We start from the raw sequence: 22,194 nt of genomic DNA on the forward strand, positions 1-22,194 counted from the left end.
AGCATCCCATGGGATGCCCACTTTGCCCAGGAGCACTGGCTGCCTCTCTGCCTGAAGCCCTGCAAGGCTGCAGGTGCTGAAGGAACCTGCAGCAAAGGTAAGCAGCCATATTGCCCTACACTGCCAGTAACTTCCCCCTTCCTCCTCTTCTTCACTGCACATCTCCTATTACCCCAGTCCAGGCTGCACTTGACAGGATTGACCTTTCTCTGAAATGCTCAGAACAAAAGGAGGTTGTAGCAAGGTGGGGGTTGGTCTCTTCTCCAAAGTTACAAGTGATAGAACAAGAGGAAATAGCCTCAAGTTGTGCTCGGGGAGGTTTGAATTGGGTGTTAGGAAAAATTTCTTCCCTACAGGGTTGTCAGGCCCTAGCACAGGCTGCCCAGGGGAGTAGTGCAATCCCCATGGCTGGAAGGATTTAAAAGCTGTGTAGATACGGTGCTGAAGGTCATGGTTTAGTGAGGACTTGGTAGTGCTGGGTTAGCAGTTCACCTTGATGATCTTAAGGGTCTTTTCCAAACTAAATGTTTCTGTGATTTTATTATTCTATTTTGTGAACAAGAACAATCAGGGACTTTGCACCAATTTCCCCAGGATATGTGAGCATATCCTGATCTCTGCAGCCCCTTCAGCTGGAGGCAGGAATGCAACCCATGGGAAGAGGGAGGCGTCTGCCTCCTTCCCTCAGGGATGGAGATGTGACAAGGCTTTGCAGTTCACCACAAACTTCTTTGCAGTTTCCCTCACGGGGCAGGACTCCTGTAAACAGATCTGGGGGGTCAGATCTGGGAAAAGAGGTGAATGGTGTGAATTTGCCCCCTCCACATCTACAGAGTTTGTGATTTTGCCCAGCAGAGTCACAGGCAGGTCTGCCCCTGCCCAGGCAGGACCCTGGCTGGCTCATCTCTGAGCAGCAGAGCCCAGGCAGTGACATGCCAAGCATGGGGCTCCCAGGCACAGCTCCTCAACCATCCAGGAAACAGCCCACCTCTGCCAAGTGGGCTCACCAAATGCACCCCTGTGCCTTCCCCTGAAGGTAACAGGCAAACAGCATCACCATGGTGCACCCAGCCCTCAGGCTGCAGCCTGAAGAACAGTCTTTCAAAATGTCCTGACAGTGAGATGCTGGGAGTTCATCCTTTGGCTGGACTGGCTTCAACTGCTTCCTGTCCTAGAAAAAGAATTACCAGCTGTTTAGTCCTATTTGCCCCTCTCCATCAGGTGTACACAGGCTAGAGATCCCAGCAGCCCTGGGACAGGGTGAAAAAACAGATAATGCTTTGAGTTTCAAGGCACTAATGAGCTTTCCTGAACCCCAGAGCCCATCACCCTGCAGCCACCATGCATGGCCGCCCACTGCCATCAGCAGCTCCAGAGGCCCCCCTGGCACTGATGTGAGCTTTATTCATTCCAGGCCTTGCTCTTTTGATTTGTAATTACTGTACTGGACGAGAGCCTGGCTTCTCTCTCCAAAGCAAGTCAGGACTGACCTCATCACCAGGACAGGGTGAGGCTGAGGGCAGCCCAGTTCAGCCCCAGTGTCTCACAAGCTGGGCTGTCTCTTCCAGCACTGCAGCAGAGCAGAGCAGCCAAACACCTCTCCAGAGCTGGCTGTCCCCTGTGCCCGGGACACCCTTCCCAATGGACGGAGCACCTGGCACCCCTGGGAGGAGTTGGGGCTGCCTGTTTTTCCCAGAGGACCAGGGTGCCCCCCTGCAGTGGTGCTGGAGGAGGCTGCTGTGAAAGTCCCGTGCATCCAGCACACAAGGAGAGCCCAGGAAGATGAGTGCTTTGTCTCAGGACGTAATTTTTCCTGGATGCCACGGTCACTGGCTCAAGCCAGCAAGGGATGGCAAGCTCTGCTCAGACCTCCCTGCACTGGGAAAGCCCAGGAGGGCTTTTTCCAGGAGGAAAAAGATACCAGAGCTGGTTTTCCCCACTGTGGACACCAGCCCAGTGCTGGCCCAGGGACGACTGGTGCAGCTGGGCTCCGCCTGTGCCTTTAGCAAAGCACAACCTGCAGTAGAGGCTTCACCCCCTGTGGGACAGACCTCTCCTGGAAGAGACTTGTGAGGGCTGTGGGTAGCAGGGAGGAGCATTGGTCTGGAAATGCTGCTTCTGCAAATGGTTCCTGAAGGCCTGAGCAGAGCCAAGATGTTCAGCTGTGCAAAGGCACAGTGTGGGGAGCAGCTCTGCTCTTGATGTGGTATTTCAGCTGCTGTGTGGCCCTGTGTGTGCTGGAGGGTGTGAGCAGACTCTGGAAAGTTGGCTGAGTCTTGCCAGAAGAGAAAGCTACTACCTTTCCATGATGCTTCAAGTCACTCCATCTGGATCATCACTTTTGCATGGGTTTTTCCAAGGCAGCCTGTGTCCCTCTTGGCTCCTAAATAGTGCTGAAGAGAACCATCCCAAGAACAGTTTGGGGAACTGGTTAGAAATGGTGATATCCTCGTGTTCCCAGACATGGTGGCACCTGGGCATCAAGCCAGGCAGACACCAGAGCAGGCAGGAGGAGTTCAGCATCTCACCAGTTTTGCACAGTGCTGACAGCAGCATGGAGGCAGACAGCAAGCCCTGTGACCCATGGGGACACTGGGTCAGTGTGAGTCAGGCTGCTCTGGCACTTGAACCACAGAACTATGGGGGGGTTCAGAGCAACCTCAGTGTGTCTCCCATAGGCAAAGCTGCTGGAGCACAGAGGTGCTGTTGGTGGGAGCCAGGTAGAAGCCCCGTCTCAGCAGTGGGCGGGAAGCAGAGCACCAGCAGCCTTCCCACCCAGAGACACACCACTGCCCTTTGCCTCTCCCCTTCTCCCCTAGCCTGTGCTCCAGGGTAGTCACAGCCATAGTCCACGGGATGAGGCAGGGACTGAGAAAGATCCCATGGGAGGTAAAAGCTGCATGCTCAGCCCCATCCCTCCTTCTTACTGCCCTCTGCTCTGCTCTGCTTCTGCCCCATGGTCTTCCCACCCTGGCTCACCCCACTCCCTGCCAGCATCCCCTGCTCCTTGCTGGCAGCCCAGCCCATACTGAGCTCAGCACTGCTGCAGACTCAGGGTAAATAATGCCAGGGAGCACCAGCAGGGAAGGGGGCTTTCAAACTGACTGCTTGCCACCCCTCTCTGACAAGATGAGGAAAGATCTGCTGATTTCCAGAGCATCCTCCAGCCCTTTGCATTGGCTGCTGGGGCCTGGGAAGGGAAATGTTTTTGATGAAGGAGCATCTGTGTTTGTGTGTGTGTGTGATGGGAAAGGCAGGAGGCAGATCTGGCTCTGTCACACCTTTCATCAGCCACTCAGGCTCAGTTCCCCCTGCAAATGTGCATCACTGGGGCTTTAATTGGTTGGTATGGTACAAGAGGAGCCTCCTGAGCAGCAGATTGGTACCTCCTAGCTTGACAGCTTCAGTCTGCATCAACAGAGAAGTGGGGCTGTGGTTCTAATGTTCTCTCCATGCTGGGCTTGGGTTGAAACAACTGAGAGCCCTCACCTCTTCCCTTCCCATGAGCACCCTCCTGCACATCCATACAGCAGCCCAGAGGAACTTCTCCCATTGCATGCCTGGTCCTTGTGGGCGTAATTGGGTTTCTTCATTGGAGGGGCACATCTGAAAGAGGCTGCAGCTGCAGCAGGGCTGTGGCTGACACCAGCTTCTCATCCTCTAAGGACAGCATGGGGGTTGGATCTTAAAGCAAAGTGATTGAGGCACCAGCCAAGGGCACGAGGGAGGTGCAGGGAGCTGGGTTCCAGTGAGTGTCAGGGTCTGTGTGGGGAGTGGGGCCGGGTGGGAGCCCTGGCAGCTGTCAGGCCTCTGACAAGCCGGGTCCTCCCCCAAAGGTCTGTGTCACTCCTGCATTACAAGGCAATTAGCTCCCATTTGACAGCCAGTGAGACAGATGATGGGCTGCCCTTGATCAACCTTAAACAAAGTTTTGTGCCTTGAAGCTGGAGGCTCAAAAGCCCCAGTGAAACCTATTCATCTAATTGCCAGGCGTTCAGTGACAGCCCTGCCACTTCTGAGCATTACAAAGGGCTCCCCAGCCCCAGCTCCTTCTTATTAGATGCAGCACTGGGAATTGCTTGCTTAATAGACTGCCTGCAATACAGAGCTGAATATTTATGTCCAGGGTAAACAGAAAAGAAGAAGTGAGCAAAATGCAGCAAAAAGAGGTGAGAATCCCCAGTGTGGAGACAGCCCAGCCCAACATCACTCAGTAAAAGCAGGGAAAGCTCACACCAGGCCAGTTCTTATTCGAGCTCTTCCCAGACCTCCCTATGCCATTTGATAACATCACCCTTGGCCAGAGCATCCTGCCCTGGGATTCAGCAGCATGTTCCCAGAAAGTCCAGGTGCCCAGATCCCTATACTGTGCTCAGATCTCTTCCAGGGAGGCCAGGAAATCCAGGTCTGCCACCTCCTTCAGAACTGGATTGTCTCTGTTAACTTGCCTTACCAGTGGCTAAAATGCCCCTGACAGTGTGAGCTCTAGATGCAGGCAGCAGCTCTCCAGTTCTCCCTTTCTGCTGACCATGTAGTGGCAGATCTGGCTGCAGGCCCCACGCCCAGCACAAGAACCACAGCATCTGGAGCAGTAGCAGCTCAGAAAATTAAGCCCTCCAGTCCAGCCCAACCTTAACCTCAACCAGAGCAAGGCATCAGGCTCGTCCTTGAGAGCCAACAGGACTCCCATGAACATGGAGGTGTCTGCCAGGACTGCATACATGTTGTGTCCACCCATAGCCCAGAGCTTTGCCAAGCCCAGACTGGGCATGAGAGCACTGACTGGGAGAGATACTCCCCAAAGTCATGATAGAATAGCCTCTGTCTGCCTGTAACCTGCTTCCTGTCTTCTTTATATTTTTTGTTTGGGTTTTTTTCTGTTCATCTCCCAGGACCATTCCTGTGCTGGGAACCCTGCCCCAGGTCTCAGCCTGGTTCCCCAGCACTGAGGCTCTTCTGGGGGGATCAGGATTAGGCTTAATGGAAGAAAAGCAAAATACTTGCACACCTCCATGCAGTTTCAGAGCACAAAGCAGCATTGCACTGACCAAATTCCCAAGGAATGGTTCACTATGGGATGAGTTTCCACAGCATCTGGGAAAGTCACGTAGTGCTGGCTTGTGAGAGATGGCTCCAAAACCCTTCCTCCTCCATCTCCTCCTCCCGCATCTCCTCCTCCATCTCCTCTGCACTCAGTATTTGTCTGGTCTCTGGGTAGGAAGGCAAGTTCTGCTCCTCTCCTCTCTTGGCTGTCACGGGGGATGTGACATTTCCCCTTTGTGGGGAAAAAGCAGTGGTGTGAAGGCAAAGGAAAAACCAAACCAGGCCAGAACACGTTGTTCAGCCTGGGTGTGAGAGGCTGCAGCTGCAGAGCAGAGCACCACTGAGGGCCTGGACTGATCACATCAGCTGGAGCTGACTCCGTGCAGCCTTTGAGGAGGAAGACTGTTACCCTTCCCTTCAGATTTTCTCCTTCTTTTTGACCTAGATTTCACATTCCAGAAATAGCTTTCTCTGACATGCCAGCAGGAAAGGGATTAGAGAGAAAGAGGGAGAGGGAGTGTTTGTGTGTGTGTGCACGCACGCGCACGCTGGGAAGAGATTTCTGCTGTATGCTGCTCCCTCAGTGTTCTCTGTCAGGGGAGAAAAGGGTCTCCAGACATGTTGCATGATCTGTTCATGTCTGTAGGACACAAAGCGATTTATGACAACTGTTTCTCTCCACATATACCTATTAATTTTTCACCTCTCATCTTTTCTTTGTTATTATGGAAACTCCAAGCACCACGCCCTGCACCCAGACAGCTCTCCCTTTTCCCCAGGAAGCCTGAGCTGTGGCTACAACCCCACTCTCCAAAACAAAACACCTCTGCTTCCACAAAGCTGAGCTTGGTGCTCTTTGCTGCCGGGTTTCAACTCTATTACCTGCAGCACCCCACACACCAAACTCTCCTTCTGCTGCCAGCACATGTCTCTCAGGCACCCAGGAGGGGCTGCAATGGGTTTGAGCCACCCAGAAATGCCCAGATCCCCAGGAAGAGGGGAACTGCAGCCCATGTGTGATGCTGTGCGGACACAGGGAAGGTGGAAGTGGCTGTCCATAGACTTAATTCTGGGAAGTGTGCAGAGCCCCAAGGTCCTGGCCAAGCTTGCTTTCTCTCAGCAGGGGCCGGCTACAAAGGAGTAGAAAGGAAGGCAGCTGCCAGCATTTTCCTGTGGTCAGAAAGCCAAGTCCTTCTTGTTGCTTGCTTTTATCAGCCTTGATGACAGGAAAGAGAGTCAGTAGTGCTGTCTTTGAGGGAGAGAAGGGGAAACTGAAGTGCCAACGGTGTCTCTGGTTGGGAAAGCAGCAGCAGGGAGCCCATCCATGGTGTACTCTCTGCCATGAGGCCACAATGGGTGGAGGAATGTGCAGACACTTCAGGTTTCTTCTTAGGCTGAGGAGCCTTGGTAGCATCCTGGCCCGGCTGCCATCCCTGTGAACCAGATGAACACAGAGCTGCCCTAGCACCAGGAAACCACCAATGCTGCTTTGTGTCCCTGCTGCTGGTGATGCTCAGCACCTCTTCTGCATATCCCTCTGAGCCATCACAGGAGCTGCCAGCAGCAACCAGCAGTGGTCCTAGCTAAGACACACACATGACAGAACAGTGGGACTGGGTGCAGCCATATGCCCAGGCCTGAGCACCTGCAGGATTTCAGGCAGAGCAAGCAAACGAGGAATTCATTGTGCGTGTTTCCCTTGCACGTTATTTTTCCTCTCCTTCCTGCTTTACCATTACTTTTTCCACCTCCTCAGGCACGACTGGGGTATTCCTGAGGATTCAGGAAGAGATGGGCTCAGAGCTTCTCAGAGCCACTCAAGACCCATGTGGCTGAGTGGCTCTCAGCCCAGAGCTGCTCACCACTCCCATGCCTGGAAGCATTTGAATTGAAAACCAATTATTTTGGTAGGCAGTGCAGGGGAAAGGCTCGGGGCTGCAGGTCCCAAGACTCAGTGCTGAGACTCTGCTGAGATCCTCCAGCCCCGCTTCGTTTCTCTGTTTGGGAGCAGAAGCAGCACCTCGGCACCCACTCCGTTGCTCAGCAGGAGTGGTGGTGGCTCTGCCCTTCCTGCCGGCAGCTCAGGGAGGTGTTTTCCCACCACGCTTTGAGCTCTCCTTGAACCAACCCTTCTCCAACCCAGAGAGTAAGAAATAAATTGGACCATCCAAGAACCGACGGTACCAGCGAGGAGCTGGGGTGGCACACGTGCTTCTGGCAGGAACCACGCACCAGCACCGCTACTTGCAATGCCACAGCCCTGCCCGAGGCCCGCACTCCTGGTGGGACCCCCGGCCCCTGCCTGGCACAGAGGACTGGGGGGTTCCTCAGACCTGTAGCCGACCCTCTCCGGGTACCTGGCGTCTCCACTTCCCCTCGGTCCTGCTCAGGCACCCCGGAGGGGAGGCACAGGACCCAGGCATAGCAAAGCTCCCGCCCCGGTGAGGCTCAGTCCCCCTCCCGTGCCCGTCAGGATGGGGCCCGGCTGGAGGCTGTCACCAGCGGGAAACACCTTCCAGGAAAAGCCGCCTCCCCACCGGCTTCTTTTCCGTCTCTTTGTACCCGCAGAGGAGCCTCCTTCCCTCTGTCCCTCCCGTCGTCCCGCTCAGGCCTCAGCAGTCCCGCACCGGGTGCATAGCGGCAGCGCAGCCCCCCTGGGCCCCTCCCGGGGTCCCGCCGGCGTTCGATGAGAGCAGGAGCGCTGATCGGGAGGGCTCGCCCGGTTGGGGTGTGCGGCGAGACAGTGCCGTGCGGGGGGACAAAGCTGGGGGGGGGGCGGGGGGGAGCGGGTGAAGCGCCCGCTTTGTCCATCTGCGCTCGGTTCCGCCGCTACGGGGCCGCCTGAGTCCCAGTCTCTCGCAGTTGTCCGAAGCAGGCGGGACGGTACCGACTGAGATCAGCCCGGTCACCCGGCTGCCGGCGAGCGACCAGAGACCGCGGGGCGGTGGCGGGGCAGTGGCAGTGGGGGTCGGTGACAGGAGCGGCACAGCGGCCGCTGCGGGAGAACGTGTGCCCGCCGGTGTCCCGCGGGGGAGTGGATGAGCACGCGCCGCCGCCGTTCCGTGGGAGCGCCCGGGAGGCGGAGTGGGCGGGGCGGCTTCGCGCGTGCGCGGGGCGGGGCGGTGACGCTCGCGCGGGCGGGGCGGGGCGGGGGGGGTTTAAGGCCTGGCCCCCCCTCCCGGCGCGGCCGTAGCGGCGGGCGGGCGCGGTGAGTGTGGCGGCGGATCTCTGCGTCTCCTCCCTCCCTTCTTCCGCCGCGGCCGCAGGAACAGCCGGCGCGGCCCGTTCAGTCCATCCCCCGCCGGGCGCGGCCCGTCCTCCCCTCCGCGGAACCCAGACAGAGCGCCCGCGCCCCCCAAACCCCTTCTGTCTCTCCGGTCCCTTCCGCCCCTCCTTTGTGTCTCCCATGGCTTTGTGTCTGGAGCTCCTCAGGCAATGTGAGTGACCGCCCGGGGCGCGGCGGGCGGGGGGCCGGGCCCTGCATGGCTCCGCGGCTGGGGTGCCGCCCTGCCCGCTGCTGCCGCCGCCGCTTTGCCGGGGCCGCCGCGATCGCAGCTGCCGCTTCCTCTGCCCACGCGCGGCCCGACCCGGGCGGGCGGGTCCTGCTGCCCCCGCGCTCGGCCGGGGCCGGGGGGGGCTTCGCTGCGCGGTGTCCGTGTCCCCTCGGGAGCTGTTGGTGCTGGGCTTTGGCAGCGGGGGCTGCCCGACGAGGGGGAGCCGGAACCGCTCCGCCCCGGCCCTCCCGGCCCAAGCGGGGCGGTGGCGGGTCCGGCCGGCTGCCCACGCCGGTCCTTACGGCCTTGAAGGAGTCCCCGAGTGCTGGAGGAAATTAAATAGCGCTTCACGTAATGCATTTTGCCCCAGGGAACGGCAACCCGTTTTTTTTTTCTTTATGAAAAAGGTGGTTTTTGGATTTTTCCTCCCTTGGAGAAGAAAAGGGCATTGTCTGAGCGCGGCGTGAATGCTGAGGCTCCAGTGCCCGTCGCTGCTGAGGGCTGGCATGGAGCAGCGCAGCAAGCAGGGACCCCCCGGCTAGAGCAGACCGGGGAAAGTCTCTTCTTAGTTTGGGAGACGAGGTCTGGGTCGAGGCTGCAGGGTTTGAGCCGTCCAGCTCTGGCCAAGGGTTCAGCTGAACGGCTCTGAATCGAGCTGCAGGTGTAGCTCTGGTATCGGCGTGCTGAGCTGGAGGGTGGGGTTGCTAGGGCTGGTTTTGAGCTGTAAGTAAAGTAGTACTTAATTTCTCCCCCAGCCTTCATTAAGAGGTTCAAAGAGGAGAGTTATTTCCAGGATGCTGTTGATAGGGCTAATAGGTATGGGCTGGCACTCCAGGATGTGCAGGAAATGGTTCAGACAGAAATGGAATTAGGGTCTTTAACTCCTGGGCTGTAACTTGCCACTTGGGGGAGGAAGAGAAGAAAAAAGGGGGGGGGGGACCCAACCGACAGCATGTGGCATTGGATCCTAAAATAAATTCCAATCATGTAGGATGATAACAAGCCAGATTGCCAACTTGTGTTAAGTTGGCAGACTTAACTTCAGAGGGTCCAAATTACTTAGGTGGTGATTGCTTTCCGAATAGGAATTTGATGCTATGAAGTTACATGTTCTTAAATGTGTGGAGAAAAATGAGCCTAAGAAATGATCAAACCAAGCCTGCTTGTCTGTCAGATTGAGATAATTTATGTGCAGATACCAGTGCTCTGCTACCCTCAAAGTCAAGAAGTTCCCCCTTAGCTGCTTAATAAGAAGCCTATCTGCAGAATTTGGCTGAGATGATGCAGTCAGGGAAAACCTAAAAGCTCATCTTTAAGGTGAAAGGGCTAAACTGGACACACTAGTTTGTGTCTATGGCTTCCTACTTCTAGTCCACTTCTGAAACAGCAGTGTAAGAATTTCTGGTGTAGCTGAAGGCCTGGGATCTGTAACTCTGCTTTTGAAGTGCTGTGGGGTAGTTATGGCACAGTGTGCCATTTTTCAAGGACAAGGTAGCCCTTTATAGCCCCTGCCAGGTCCTTGTCAGCAAAGGTGATGGTGAAAGAACTTGATTTTTGTTATATGTGGATTGACTGTGGACAGTACTGAGAATATGTGTTAAAAAGCATGGTGCACTCCCAGGCCAGCAGGTACCCTTGTGGCACTTGATCAGCTGTAGCTGGTGTCCCAGCCCTCAAGCTATCAGGCAAACTTTGTCAGCTGTTGGGGGAGAGCTTGCCTTTTGCTTTGCAACTGTGTGTGAAACAGTAGTTGGGGACTCAGTTGCTGAATCTGTGCATGCAGTTTGGATTTGTGGGCACTTCTGACTACTTAGCTCAAGGTTACTCGTCTGCTGCTCCGGCCTGATGTGTAATGCATGGAAGACCTGCTGTTCTCTGAGCTCATTCCTAGCTGTGCATGCTGCCAGAGCAATATAATTTTAAAAGCTTTTAATGGATAACTAATAACTGCCAGACATTTACAAATAACTGTCAGTTCTTGTCTCCCATATAGGTGTTCCCATTGTTTGAGTCCAGCCTCAGCTAGTTTGAAGTCGACTATTCAGCAGCCCCTGTAAAAGTCACTCAGTGACATTATTGCACTATATGCCTGCAGAAGTAAGGCTGCAAAGCCATGCTGCAGCAGGGCTTGTTTTCATCTCCTTAGCTGATACTTTTGCTCTGTGCAAAAGCCTCAACTATTTTTTAATGGATTGAGGAGGCATAATTGGATTTGGTGCAGTGCAAGTTACAGTAACATATGTGAGCTGGAAGGATTAAGGCTGTGCAGGCTGGTGGCCTTGTTCAAGAAAAATCCACTTTAATTTCTGCAGTGAAAAGTTGTCAGTGTGTTTCCTATCAGAGCAGATGTAAAAAGGGAGGGGAGAAATACTAAGTATGATTGCTGTTCGCTTTGAAAGGTGATTACAGTTCAGGCTGTCAGATCAAGTTCTGTGGAGGCTGTACCTGGGGATGAGAACAGTGAACTTGGGTCCCTCCGGAAGAGCTCAAGAAAGAATGAGTTAATCCTTCCCTTCTCTCCAGGTCTCCAGGCCAGCCTGCCACCTGGAGAGAGGGACAAGTAGGGAACAGAATGACAACAGGGTGGCTGACATAAGCTGCCTTTAAACAAGTGGAAGTTAAACTATTTGCAGATGGGCTAGTTAATGAGAAGGGTGGGAATTCTGTCCTCTTCAATTTGTCTTGCAAAATTAATGAATTGCTGGCCTTGCAGTGCAGGTGGGTGCACAAAGGCAACCTGCTGTCTGCTGGAGAAGCAGTGGGAAAAGGGAACAGCAGCCTGTGACTGAAGTCTTTAGCCCTGTGCTTCACCTCTCTGCTCTGCCAGAGTCTGGCTTGTAATCTGAAAGGCACCATATCAAAAGCATTTGCAATTCCACTGAAAACAGTGAGGTAACTGCTCATATACATCTTCCCATGTGAGTCTGGTGTCTGATTTTTATGGGCAAAGTAAGGTAGGGCAATACCAGTGTCTCCATACTGCAGTGCCTGCTATCAAGGACAGGTGACAAGCAGCCCTGGTCCCCCAGGCTTGGAGAGTCTGTTCCATGCCTGCAGAGGACAGGGTGGTGGGTTATGTGCTGCCAGGCCTCTTCTTGAGTTTTCTTGCAGTACTTAAACACTGCAAGAAGACAGCAGAGTTCTGATTCTCTCCTACTTCCCCCTGAGATTCTAGATAGTGGGTTTGGTCTTGCACTGTGAAATTGCCAAAAAAAAAAAAATTAAAAAATAGAACTAGTATTTATATTGAGGATGTACTGACTATAGGTCTTGTGTATCTTGTTTAGTATTTGTCATTAAGACATCCAGGTTTCATTGCAATTATCTTTTTGAACCTAGTTCTAAGAGATCAAAGCTTAACCTACTGTCTTGTCTCTTCAGTCTGAAGCTGCCCAAGAAACTTAAATTATGAATGGTTTCCAAGGCAAATTTTTACTTGGAGTGAGTCTGTCAGAGGTGATATTAAAGCAAAGATTAAAGTTGCATGTGCCTTTCTACTGAGGCACTGTCACAGTGTAAGGTGATGTTTGAAAGCTGAGAGGTATTTAAGAGTTGATAAAAGGGAATTTTTCTTGCAAGTTGTCATTAGTTAAGCTTCTAAGAATTATTTGTCTTGTTTATATTCTGGGAGTGGCTGAGGTTCTAACTGAACCAAGTCCCAACAGGGCATTTGTTGTGCTCTGGAGGTATCCCCAAGCCTTTCTGCCTAGGATAGACATATCTACAGCTGCATTAAATTGAAAGTTAAAATTGAGAAGTTAAAGCATGGGTATTTACATCACTCTTAAGCCTTGTGCATAAGGTAACTATCTGTGTCTGAAACTAAAGCAAGTGTCTCAAAGGCTACTGTGGAGATGTCTCCAAGGGTTCCTGGTTCCTGGACCGTCTTCTGAAGGCTCTTGTTAGGAGCTTTGCTGCTGCCCCTGCTGGATTAGCCAGTGCTGCTCTTATGGAGAACACTGTCAAGGCAGCTTGAGAACCAGCAGACTATTGTAGAGCTGTTCTTCCTTGCCTCTTACAAGGTCAGCTGAGTGACTGTTTTGTTGGGAAGACTTCTCTTTCTTGTTTCAACCCTGAGACTTCTCTTGGTCCTTGTGTTTGGCCCAAACATGAGGTCCTGTGTTGGGACATTTCTGTCCAGGAACTTTTCCAGGTTTTGGTGCACTCTATTGAACCAGAGCTTTGACTGACCTGACACTCCACCAGCACTCCCAGGCTGGAAATCTTGGGCTCTTAGCACTGCTACCTGCTTGCCAGGTCTGGCACTGAATACCATAGTGCCTCTCATTAATCAGGAGGAGACTAGATAGCAAAGCCATCACCACAGCAATGTGGAGCTGGTGTAATGCCCAGCCTTGTACAGCATGGACTGGGATGTTCCAGCAGAGAAGGTGGATTTGGGGGTGTAGGTACTAGTAGAATAGAGCTGGAGAAATTTTCCTGTGTGTGTGAACAGAAGGAACAGGGTGCTGGACAGAGCTTGCACCTCCTGAGCTGTGGTCCTCAACAAAAGGACTACTTGGATTCAAACGCATTGAGCTTCAGTGACCCTGAAGTTTTGCAATGTGCCCAGGGCAGGGCTGGGAGCAGGAAATGCTGGATGCTGGGAAGCAAGGTCTTCTCACCAGCAGTTCCTTGCTTTGGCCACAGCACTGCTGCTCTTGGCACCCGGCTCCAGTATCCACATCTCGCTGTCACCCTGCAATCTTCCAGGGCATTCTGGAGGCTGCTGCTGCTAATAGTGGTATTATGCCACACATTGGCTTTTATCGCTGCTCTGTTAACGTGCTTACTGGAGATGAGTGCTGCAAAATGCTTTGGGTTGGCAGAGGTAGGTAGGCTGCCAAAGTGGGCTCTTAGAGCCGTGCTCTCACAGTAGCTCCTGCTTTGTTCGAACACTGCATCAGGCTGATGGGGAGAAACCATCAGAAACCAGCACTTGGGAGGAAAGGAGACAAAAAGTAGGGACGGGTATCTGCCTTCAGTCCTCCTGGCTGTGTAACTGCTGGTGTGCTAATGCTGTGAAAAAAAAGTGCACAGTTTTTCAGCTGGCAGACTTCTCTGCAGTGGGCTGTGTTCCGTCCCATCACTTGGTTGCTGTGAGGGAGGCATCCCCGGGTTTTGGCTGTTGACGGGTGATGCTTGAATTCCTCTTCACCGTGCTTCAGGAGGGCAATGTCAGTGAGGCACCAGGACCGAAATCTGCGAGATAGAAGGCACAGCCTCCCTTTTTCTCTTAGTTTGTGCACTGGCTGAGGGCAGCGGGGCAGGAGCCGTCTGGACACCCGAGCAGACGGGGCATGGCCACAGCCTGGCTGGGATGCCTCGGGGGGCAGCCGGCTGGTCCCAGGGCGGTGTTGCTGGTGCTGCCGGGCATGGCGAGACGCGGCCCCGGTGGTGCTGCTCCCACTGAGCGCCGTGTGCCGGATCGGGCCGGTCCCCGCACCCCCTCCGGGCCCCGGCCGTGCCGCCCGCGCTGCCGGTCCCGCAGTTCGCGGCAGCCTCTGGGCGGGTTGCGGGGCCCGGGCCCGCTCCGGGGTGGCCGCTGCCGGGCCGTGCCGGGGCCGTCTCCCCCGGGCTGCGGGGAGACCTCCGCCCTCCGCCGGTTCTTCCGCTGACGGAGCGCGGGCCCTGCCCCGCAGCACCCCGGGTTGGATCAGTCCGGTGCCTTCCCCCGGCCCGCAGGGACGCGGCCTCTCGGCTCCGGCCCCGCCGGGTGGGAGAGGCCCCTGGCTGCCAGGGAAAGCTCCCTGAGCTGCCGTGCCCACAGGCAGCACTGCCCAGCTGCTCTCTGCCCCCTTCCCTGTGCAGTGCTGGGTGCTGCGAGGCTGCAGCCCCCTTGTTCCCGTGTCCCGGCTCCAGCGGGCCCGGGGGCTTCCCGGGAAGTGCCGCGGCGGAGCAAAGCCGAGCGCAGACTAATGAGGTCTCGAATCAAAGGACAGAACTGGGCCAGCCATGCAGGCTGCCGGCCTGGTGACAGCAGGAAACTTTGAAGTGCTTTCTTCTGGCACTGCTATTTGTGTGCTTACCTTCGTGGGATTTTTTTTTTTTTTTCCAAGGACTCTGAAGTATCTTGTGTGCTGTGGGAGGCAGCTCTAAAAATACCTCTAGAGGCTGGTAATTTCCACAGTCATTATTTCTCTTTTTCTTAGGTTTCTTTCCCTTCTGTAGCTGATGTCTTTGTTCATTGCTGCAAGGTCTGGTCTATACCACAGATGATGTCTTCTGCTCTCTTCTAGTTCTTGCTCTGTTAGCAAGCATGCTTTGGGTATGGATGATACGTGTGGATGTGATTCCACTTGTGGGTGAACAAGTTCATGTATTAGGAGCACTGAGGCCAGAATGACCTAAAACCTTTTTGAAGGGTAGAACTCCAGCCTGTGCAAACCAGAGCTTTTGGTGCTGTTCTGCAGGAGGAAGTGTGCAGCAATGCCACATCTGCTCTTTGAACCAACCTTGGTTGCAGGTGACTTGAGAAAGTGCCCTTGTCCTGTGTGTCAAGTGTGCCACAGGATGGATGGCTTGTTTTTAGTAGCTGGCCAAACCTTAGCAGGAACCCTGGTTCCTGTTAATGCCTTTACTCAAGTCCTGCTGTTGGATGTGAAATAACTTCACCAGATTGAAGTAGGAGCTGGTAGAGATGTTGTGTACAAAGGCTCTCACTTGGATGGATTATTGAGAACTGCTGCTGCAGTTATTGAGGGTGCCTGTTAAATCCATTTTATGCTAATTCTTACGGTGTAATGCTTTCCAGCAATATATATATATTTATTTTTTATTATTTTAAACTGGCTCAGTTTTGGGCAGCTGTGCCCCTTATCACAGAGCAGCCTGATTACTGCCCAGCTTCCCTGTGCCATGAGTTTAGGACCCGGGTGCTCTGTCTTCTCTGTGAAGAGTGACATGGCTCTTTCCCATCAAATTGCATCAGAGGAACAGGACCAGTCATGAGGGTGTTTGGTGTCTCTGTGTTCAAGGTGCTGTGTTGGGTGCTGTTCTTCTCACTCCAGGTCACTGGACTTCAGTTCTGTGCCTTACACCTTCAAACTTGCGTTCTTGGAAAGTGTCCCCGAAGCTTACTCATGGGCTGCTGCAGCTTTTAGGTTTGCTTGAGAAAAGAAGAATGCTGTTACTGTGCTCATGAATTTAACTAGTATTTATTGGGCTGAATCTATAGCAAAAGTAAAGGGTGCCTAAGGCTGAAAGCCTGATGGTGGGACTCACTGGGGCTCACTCCTGGCCACTCTGGGGCAATATGGGAGTTGCCTTATCTCTGGGGCTGCAGCAAGTGCTTCCTGATTAACACGAACTCTGGGGTGTCAGGGAGTCAGATTTGGCTTAACATGCCCCCAGCAGCACTGTAACTATTTAGCTTGTGCTAGCAGAAATTGTTCAGCTGTGTCTTGTATTGATTTGGAGGTTGAGAACAACAAAGATGCAGATACCTGGAGGGCCCAGATCTTGTTTGTATCATCTGTTTCGAATCCCAAGTGTGCTTTATCCTTGAAGGTGAAGTTTTAGCTGGCATGAGTCAGTATGGATTGACATCCCTGGGTTGGTTTCTTTTGTGTATAACCCACACGTGTACAGGTTAACAGTGGCAAATTAAAAGGCTGTTGGGAGGCTTTGCTGGAGTGTGATGGGCTGGGGAGGCTCCTGTGCATGTGGGCAGACTGTAGTACAAAGAACTTGATGTGAGGGGAGGGGAAAAATGATCTCTCTGATCTGCTTAGTGTTCTTTAGACCTGGAAAATAAGCTAGTGATACCATGGGTTTTCTAGACTGGAAGCCCCCATGGCTGGGGGTTTAGGCTCACCTGGGAAACTAAAAGCAAGGTTTCTGATGTTGGAATTATGTACTTTGTATAACATCATCTCTTGTTTCTGTCTATTACTATGGTTCCAACCACAGAAGAGCTTTCTTGTTCTAATTGGCCTCCTGTTCAGGCTGGGTTGTGTTGCTGTGTCACCATGGAGACAGTGGTGATGTCACAAGCTGTGGCATCACTGAGAAGTGGTTGGGAGGCAGTTGTTCATGTTCCCCCTCACCATACCCACACAAGTAATCCATAGATGGGAGGAGAAAGCAACAAATCAATCAGTTTGGGGGCAGATAGAGCTTTAAATGAGCCCGAGTTACAGCTGTGATTTTTAAGGCTGTTGCAATGGCAGAAGAGGTGTAATATAACCTCTTTCTCAAACTATCTTCATTACTGTGTTGTTGAGCTCACTTACTTAAAATAAAGGAATGGCAGGAAGCCCAAAAACTCCAGCTATAGCTCTTCTGCTTCACTTGAGCCCATTTGTAATGCTAAAAACCCAAATACCCACTCAGCTGCATCCTGATGGGCTTGGTGCTGCTTGTGGCTGGGTAACAGGAACACTGAGCTTGTCTGGCCAGCTCTGACATGGTTGGACATGATCCCAGGGGCCTTTTCCAACACAAAAGGTTCTGTGATTCTATGATATCAGTCAGAAAAGCTGGTGTATCACCAGTGTGGCAGTTTGAGGAACTTCTTAGGGTCTTTTGCCTCTCCAGCATTTCTGAGACCTGTTTCTACCGGGAACATACTGGGGTAGCTGGGCTGCTGAGAGCTTTGTGATGAGATCATGAAAGCCTGAAGGATTTGATTTGTGTGCCCTCATTCATGAGTTAAGTGGAGATGGTAACGTAGCAGAGAACTGGGCTTCTCTCATGGCTTAATTCTACTCTTTGCCAAAATGCAGGGAACTTTCTTCTTATTTCCTGAAATGCCATGACTTTTCACCACATGGTATGTGAGGATATGTTCTGATCTTGTCCATGACTTGTCCTTAGTGTTACCCATTTTTCTTGTAAGGGGTCAGGTTGAGGTCACGGTGCAGTGTACTTGATACTGTCAGCTGTAACAGCCTACTCAAATATTAATTACTCCCCTCCTGATTAATGAGAGGCAGGATGGTATTCAGTGCCTGACCTGGCAAGCAGGTGACAAATGCTTTCCAATTATTTGTTGGTTTTGGTAAAGTGGCTTTGTCACAGCTATCACAAACATGCTGTTGGAAACATCTCTGTTTGTAGTAGTCTGATATTAGGGAACTGGCCTGAAGACTTTCTCTGCATGTACCTGGGGTGAGTTTAGGGGTCTCTCCTGCTGGGATCCTGTGCAATGTCCCTGCACAGTTTGGCTTGTGCTGCTCTCAGTTGTAATCTGTCAGGGCAGGCACTTGCCTGGCAAGCACAGTAGTACATCTCCCTCGTGCTTTGCTTGGTTTAAGCAGCTTTGTGTTCGGACAAACAGGATAAAATTTCATGTACTGTGAAAACAGAAACAAGCTGACTTTTTTCACTGTGAGAGAAATTTCTGGCTGTTTTCCTGAACAGATCAAAACCGGTTTCCAGCAGTTCTGCTGACAGACTCCTCTCCTTTTTCTAATTTATCTTCCAAGTTGCTGGGCTTTTAAGATGAAAGGATAGAGGAACTCATAGCATGGAGACAAACCTTCACCTTGTCTGTTCCCTTGAAACACTTGATGAGCGTCCTGTTTAGGGAGCAAATATGAGTGAAATGCCAGTTGCATTTGAATAATGTTAATTTGTAGTGCTTTTGAACTTCAAGTAGTCAGCTGTCTGGCCAAAGATGGTAAAACCTGCTTTTTAAGCAGCATTGGTTAAAAACTGTGGAGTCTAAGAAATGTTTTTTTCACCTGACACTGGTCACATCTGATTGCTCCAAGGAGCAATTCACACCAAGGCAATTTGTCTGTAAGACTTTTAGCACTATAGTTACCATAGACAAGAAGATTAATCCATAAAGGTCTGACTGAAATTGCTCAGTGCTACGTTTTGCAGACAGAAGTAATTCAGAAAATGGGTTAAAAGCTCAGCTACAAATTATGGATGGTTTGTGAGTTAGCTATATTTTTAGCCCACTTTCAGGCTTTTGTGTGTGTAGGGAACTACCTAACTAATTCTTTTACTACACAAGAAAGTTGCTGTGAAATTACTTCTTGTTCTGAAATAAGACTGTGTGGAGTTCCCTATCCCCAAACTTGTTTGTGTCCTTTTGTGGGGCTTAGCTGGGGATAATTCTAGGGATGATTCCATGATCTGATATTATCAGTTCCTATGCCAGTGATGACTTTGACAGACTTGAATGCCAGGTACACATCAGGTAACTTGACCACCATATAATCTCGACTGCTAGGTTCTGAATAACCCATTGTATATAGTCAGTATGTTAAAAGATGCTTTTTTTACCCCTGTCTTTGAAAAATGTAAAGAATGTGTCTGAATTAATGGTCCTCTGTGGGAAATCCAGGAAGCTTTTGTCATTTCTGCATGTGTTCTAGCAGATAACTCTTCTGGTGAGGAATGGGGTCATCCAGCTCTGGAATGGGCTGAACAGGAGCAGCTCTCAGGAGTGACAGATCCCTGGGTGTTTCTTGCTTTCTGCTTGGTTCTTCCATGGCTGCTGCTGCAAAGCCAAAGCAAAATTAGGTCAGTGTTGTGCTGCTTTGGTGAGCAAGATGGCAGCAGGAGAGACAGATCCCTGTTGCAGCTACCCCAGTGCCAGTTCACCAGGTTTCCTTGCAACCTCTTACCTGCTTCCACCAGCAGAGCTACCTTGCCCATGTCAGGCTTCAGTGCAGGTGTTTTAACCTTGCAATTGCAGTGTATGCCATCCTCTGTACCCATGCCAACCCCCTTACCTCAAGGTTTCTTGAGTCCTTCAGGCTGACTTGACTGGGATCTCTAATGATGCACTTGCAGAAGGAAAAACTGAGGTGCAGGCTTGGGTAGGGTGAGTACTTGAGTGTGGGAACAGAAACATAAAACGTAATATCCTGCAAAGTAATGTGTTCTTCTGCTGAATTCTCTGAAATTTAGACACGAGGGCACATACCTGTTATTCAAACAAGTTTTAAGATACCTTTGTAGAAGATTGTCACCTACAAGACAGTAAGCAATACCAAACTTAAAAGGGCAGAGTGAACAGGCAGTGACAGCTTTTGCAGAATAACTCTGCCAAAATATATCCTGGATGTGAAGGGAAATGGCATTCCTGCCTGAAAGATAAGGTCATGAAAATTACTACAAGCTTTGGCTTCTTTCCAGCACTGAAGTTTCAGGCCTTCTTCCAACAGCAATTGGTTGAGTTTGTGAGACCAAGTACTTGTTCAGGTTGTAAGTCACCAGACTGCATGCTGCAAGCCAGGACATGGACATGAAAATCAAGTTGTCTTGGGTGATCTCTGATAAAGACTTCAAAACTGGAGCTGCCTGATCCTGTAGCAGCCAGGGCCATCCATATACACTTATTCAAAGGTAAACAGAGCTCTTGCAAAGATTACCCAGAGGTGGAGATTAACAAAATAAGGATTTATGCTCAAAGCATACTATTCTAGAGAAAAGTAGATGATGCAGAGCTGGCAAGTGCTCTTAACTAGATGACTAAAAGTGAAGTTACTTAATATCTGGAAATCTCGGGTTCCCATTGAGCTAAATGCTGTGGTTCTAAATGATGGAGTGGGACTTTTTTCATGTCCTTCTCTTGTCCAATCTTCACCTTGTAGTACATGCTGGTCAGCATGTACTGTAAGTACAGTGGTGACGTGGTGAAAGGTAATGGAGTCCTTCCCTTTGCTTTGAAAAAAGTTTGCTCTTCAATCTTTTCATTCTTTTCTAGCCACTCAGCAGAAGGAAAATACCTTAGTGAACCAGGGGCAGCATGTGCACAAGCTCCTTACACTCGGGTTGAGCACTGCTCAGTGTCATGTGCAGGGCAAATTCCAAATGGACAAGGGTGGCACTTGGCTGCTTTCAGTCTTAAAGATCTTGTCTAGCCAGCAGTGACACTTCCAGGATGTGAATGACTTCTGTGTCAGTGGTATTTGCATATTGTAGGCAGACTTGATGTACTCTGGTTTGTGCAACATGGGGGAACTTTAAAGACAGAGGGGAAGCATAGCTGGGTAAAGCTGTCAGACATGGTTCTTGATCTGAACTGGTGCTAAAAGCTGAACTGTCAGTCTGACTTCAACAATGTTCAGACTGGTGGGTGCTTAAATCCTGTTTGCAGGATTGCAAGAAGCTTGCATGTAGCTAGTAAGTTTTAAAACCTGCTCCCCTGGCCACAAGCAGTGTCACCTCCTGCAGTGTGTCCCCCGAAGCCACAGCTTGTGCTTAAGCCCTTGCCCAGGTTTTCCAAGTTTTGTTTGAGGTTTTCATGGGGACTGGATGCATACAGGAGGGAGCTGGTCTGTGCTGGTTTGCAAAGTACCTCTGTGTGCTGTGTCATGGGCAGACCCATGGCCAGGTATTCTGTCTACTCTCCCATGCAGCTGACTTCAGGTGATTGACTTGTTTGACGGGGCAGTGGATGCTGCTCAGTTGGCCTCTTGTACTGGATTCTCCAAGCCTGTTCATCCATATTGCAGCTGATTTGTGCCAAACTCTGCACTGCTCTTGTATGGCTGCTTATAGCTGTTTGTTTGGAGGTTCTTATGTAATGCACTGAGGTCCATGAGCAGGGCTGGATGGGTTCCAGTGGAGTCCCTCTTGCTGGGAAGCACTGTCAGCACTTCCCAGCCCAGTGGCCTGAGCCTTTGGTTGCTGTTTCCCTGCATCTCATAAGTGGTGAAGATCAGTGCTAAAGGGGGGACCTTTGCATGTCCTGCACTGGAACTTGTGTGTATGGGAATTCTGGTCTCTCTGCACCATTCCTGCATGTTTTGATACCTAAAAACTAAAGAGATGAGTGAGATTATGGGTGAGATTTATGAACAAATTTCTTAGCTGTCTTTATGGGGAGGTTTTAATTATAAAAATAAATAATAAAATCATGTTTGAGTGAATTTCCTTGTTAAGAAGTCTGATTAGGAGAACTGTCTTTTCTAGTATTGATAAATCCAGAAAGCAAGATGTTTAACATACCAGAATTGGTACTTTGTAGCCTCTTAGGTAGGAGGGCATGAAAAGCTGGGCCACTGTCCTCAAAGATACTGGAAATCAATAACTCCAAGTACAGTGATTTCAGCTCTAAACCTGCTCCTTAGAGTGCTCACTGTGTGTTGAGGTTGTGGTTGTATTTCTTGCCTTGAGAGGCAGCAGATGCTTTTTTCTCACCTTGTTGGGCTCCACAGAGTTGCCTGCAGCACTGGCTGGCAGTAAGTGGAACAGGGAGGGGAAGGGGAAGGGGAAGGGGGACAGCTGGGTTGTCCTCATGCAGCAAACCTCCCTCCAGAATTTCAGGTTGTGCCTGTCTTCTGTTTTGCTCTTGGGTTCTCTTTGTGGTCCTGTTCCCTGGCACCTTCAGAGCAGCTCAGCAGGTCAGCCTCCTCTGTTAATAGGGGCTGAACACCCAACATTACAGAGGGACATTGCAGGACTGAGTTACCATAACCAGAGATGGCTTTACAACTTCAGAAATAATTATTCTGCATGATGCTCTTTGCATTATCTTGCATGAATACCTACCTACACATTACACATGAATACCTAGTAGAAACTCATGAGTGTTCTGACATGAATTCACAGGGATATACACTGTATGCATGAAATCTAAAGGCAGTGTGAAATAACTTAAAACTTTCATGGTTTGAAGCTTCTTGCATCAGTTGTGCAAGATGCTCTGGCAGGGGCTACTCTGTTAAACCATAAAGCAGTTCTTCCCTTG

At 51.2% G+C, this 22,194-nt stretch overlaps 1 protein-coding gene across 10 annotated transcripts in view; it reads left to right on the forward strand.

Annotated features, from left to right (window-relative positions):
* The window catches only part of DLGAP4 (DLG associated protein 4), a 64,870-nt gene that overhangs the window by 15,634 nt on the left and 27,042 nt on the right, over positions 1–22,194 (forward strand). For 2 of the 10 annotated variants that reach the window (XM_030462962.1, XM_030462965.1), the window contains exon 1: positions 8,258–8,480. The exons of 5 other annotated variants lie outside the window; for them this stretch is intronic. Coding sequence is in view for 1 of the 5 variants with exons in the window: in XM_030462961.1 (XP_030318821.1) it covers positions 8,450–8,480 (31 nt within the window). In the remaining 4 variants the exon portion in view is untranslated. Of the gene's footprint in view, positions 1–8,205; positions 8,481–22,194 lie in introns of those variants that run through there. 3 more of the 10 variants (XM_030462963.1, XM_030462964.1, XM_030462961.1) reach the window with 3 other exon arrangements.

The sequence above is a fragment of the Calypte anna genome, chromosome 20, assembly GCF_003957555.1.
Source record: "Calypte anna isolate BGI_N300 chromosome 20, bCalAnn1_v1.p, whole genome shotgun sequence".
NCBI classification, from domain to species: Eukaryota; Metazoa; Chordata; class Aves; order Apodiformes; family Trochilidae; genus Calypte; species Calypte anna.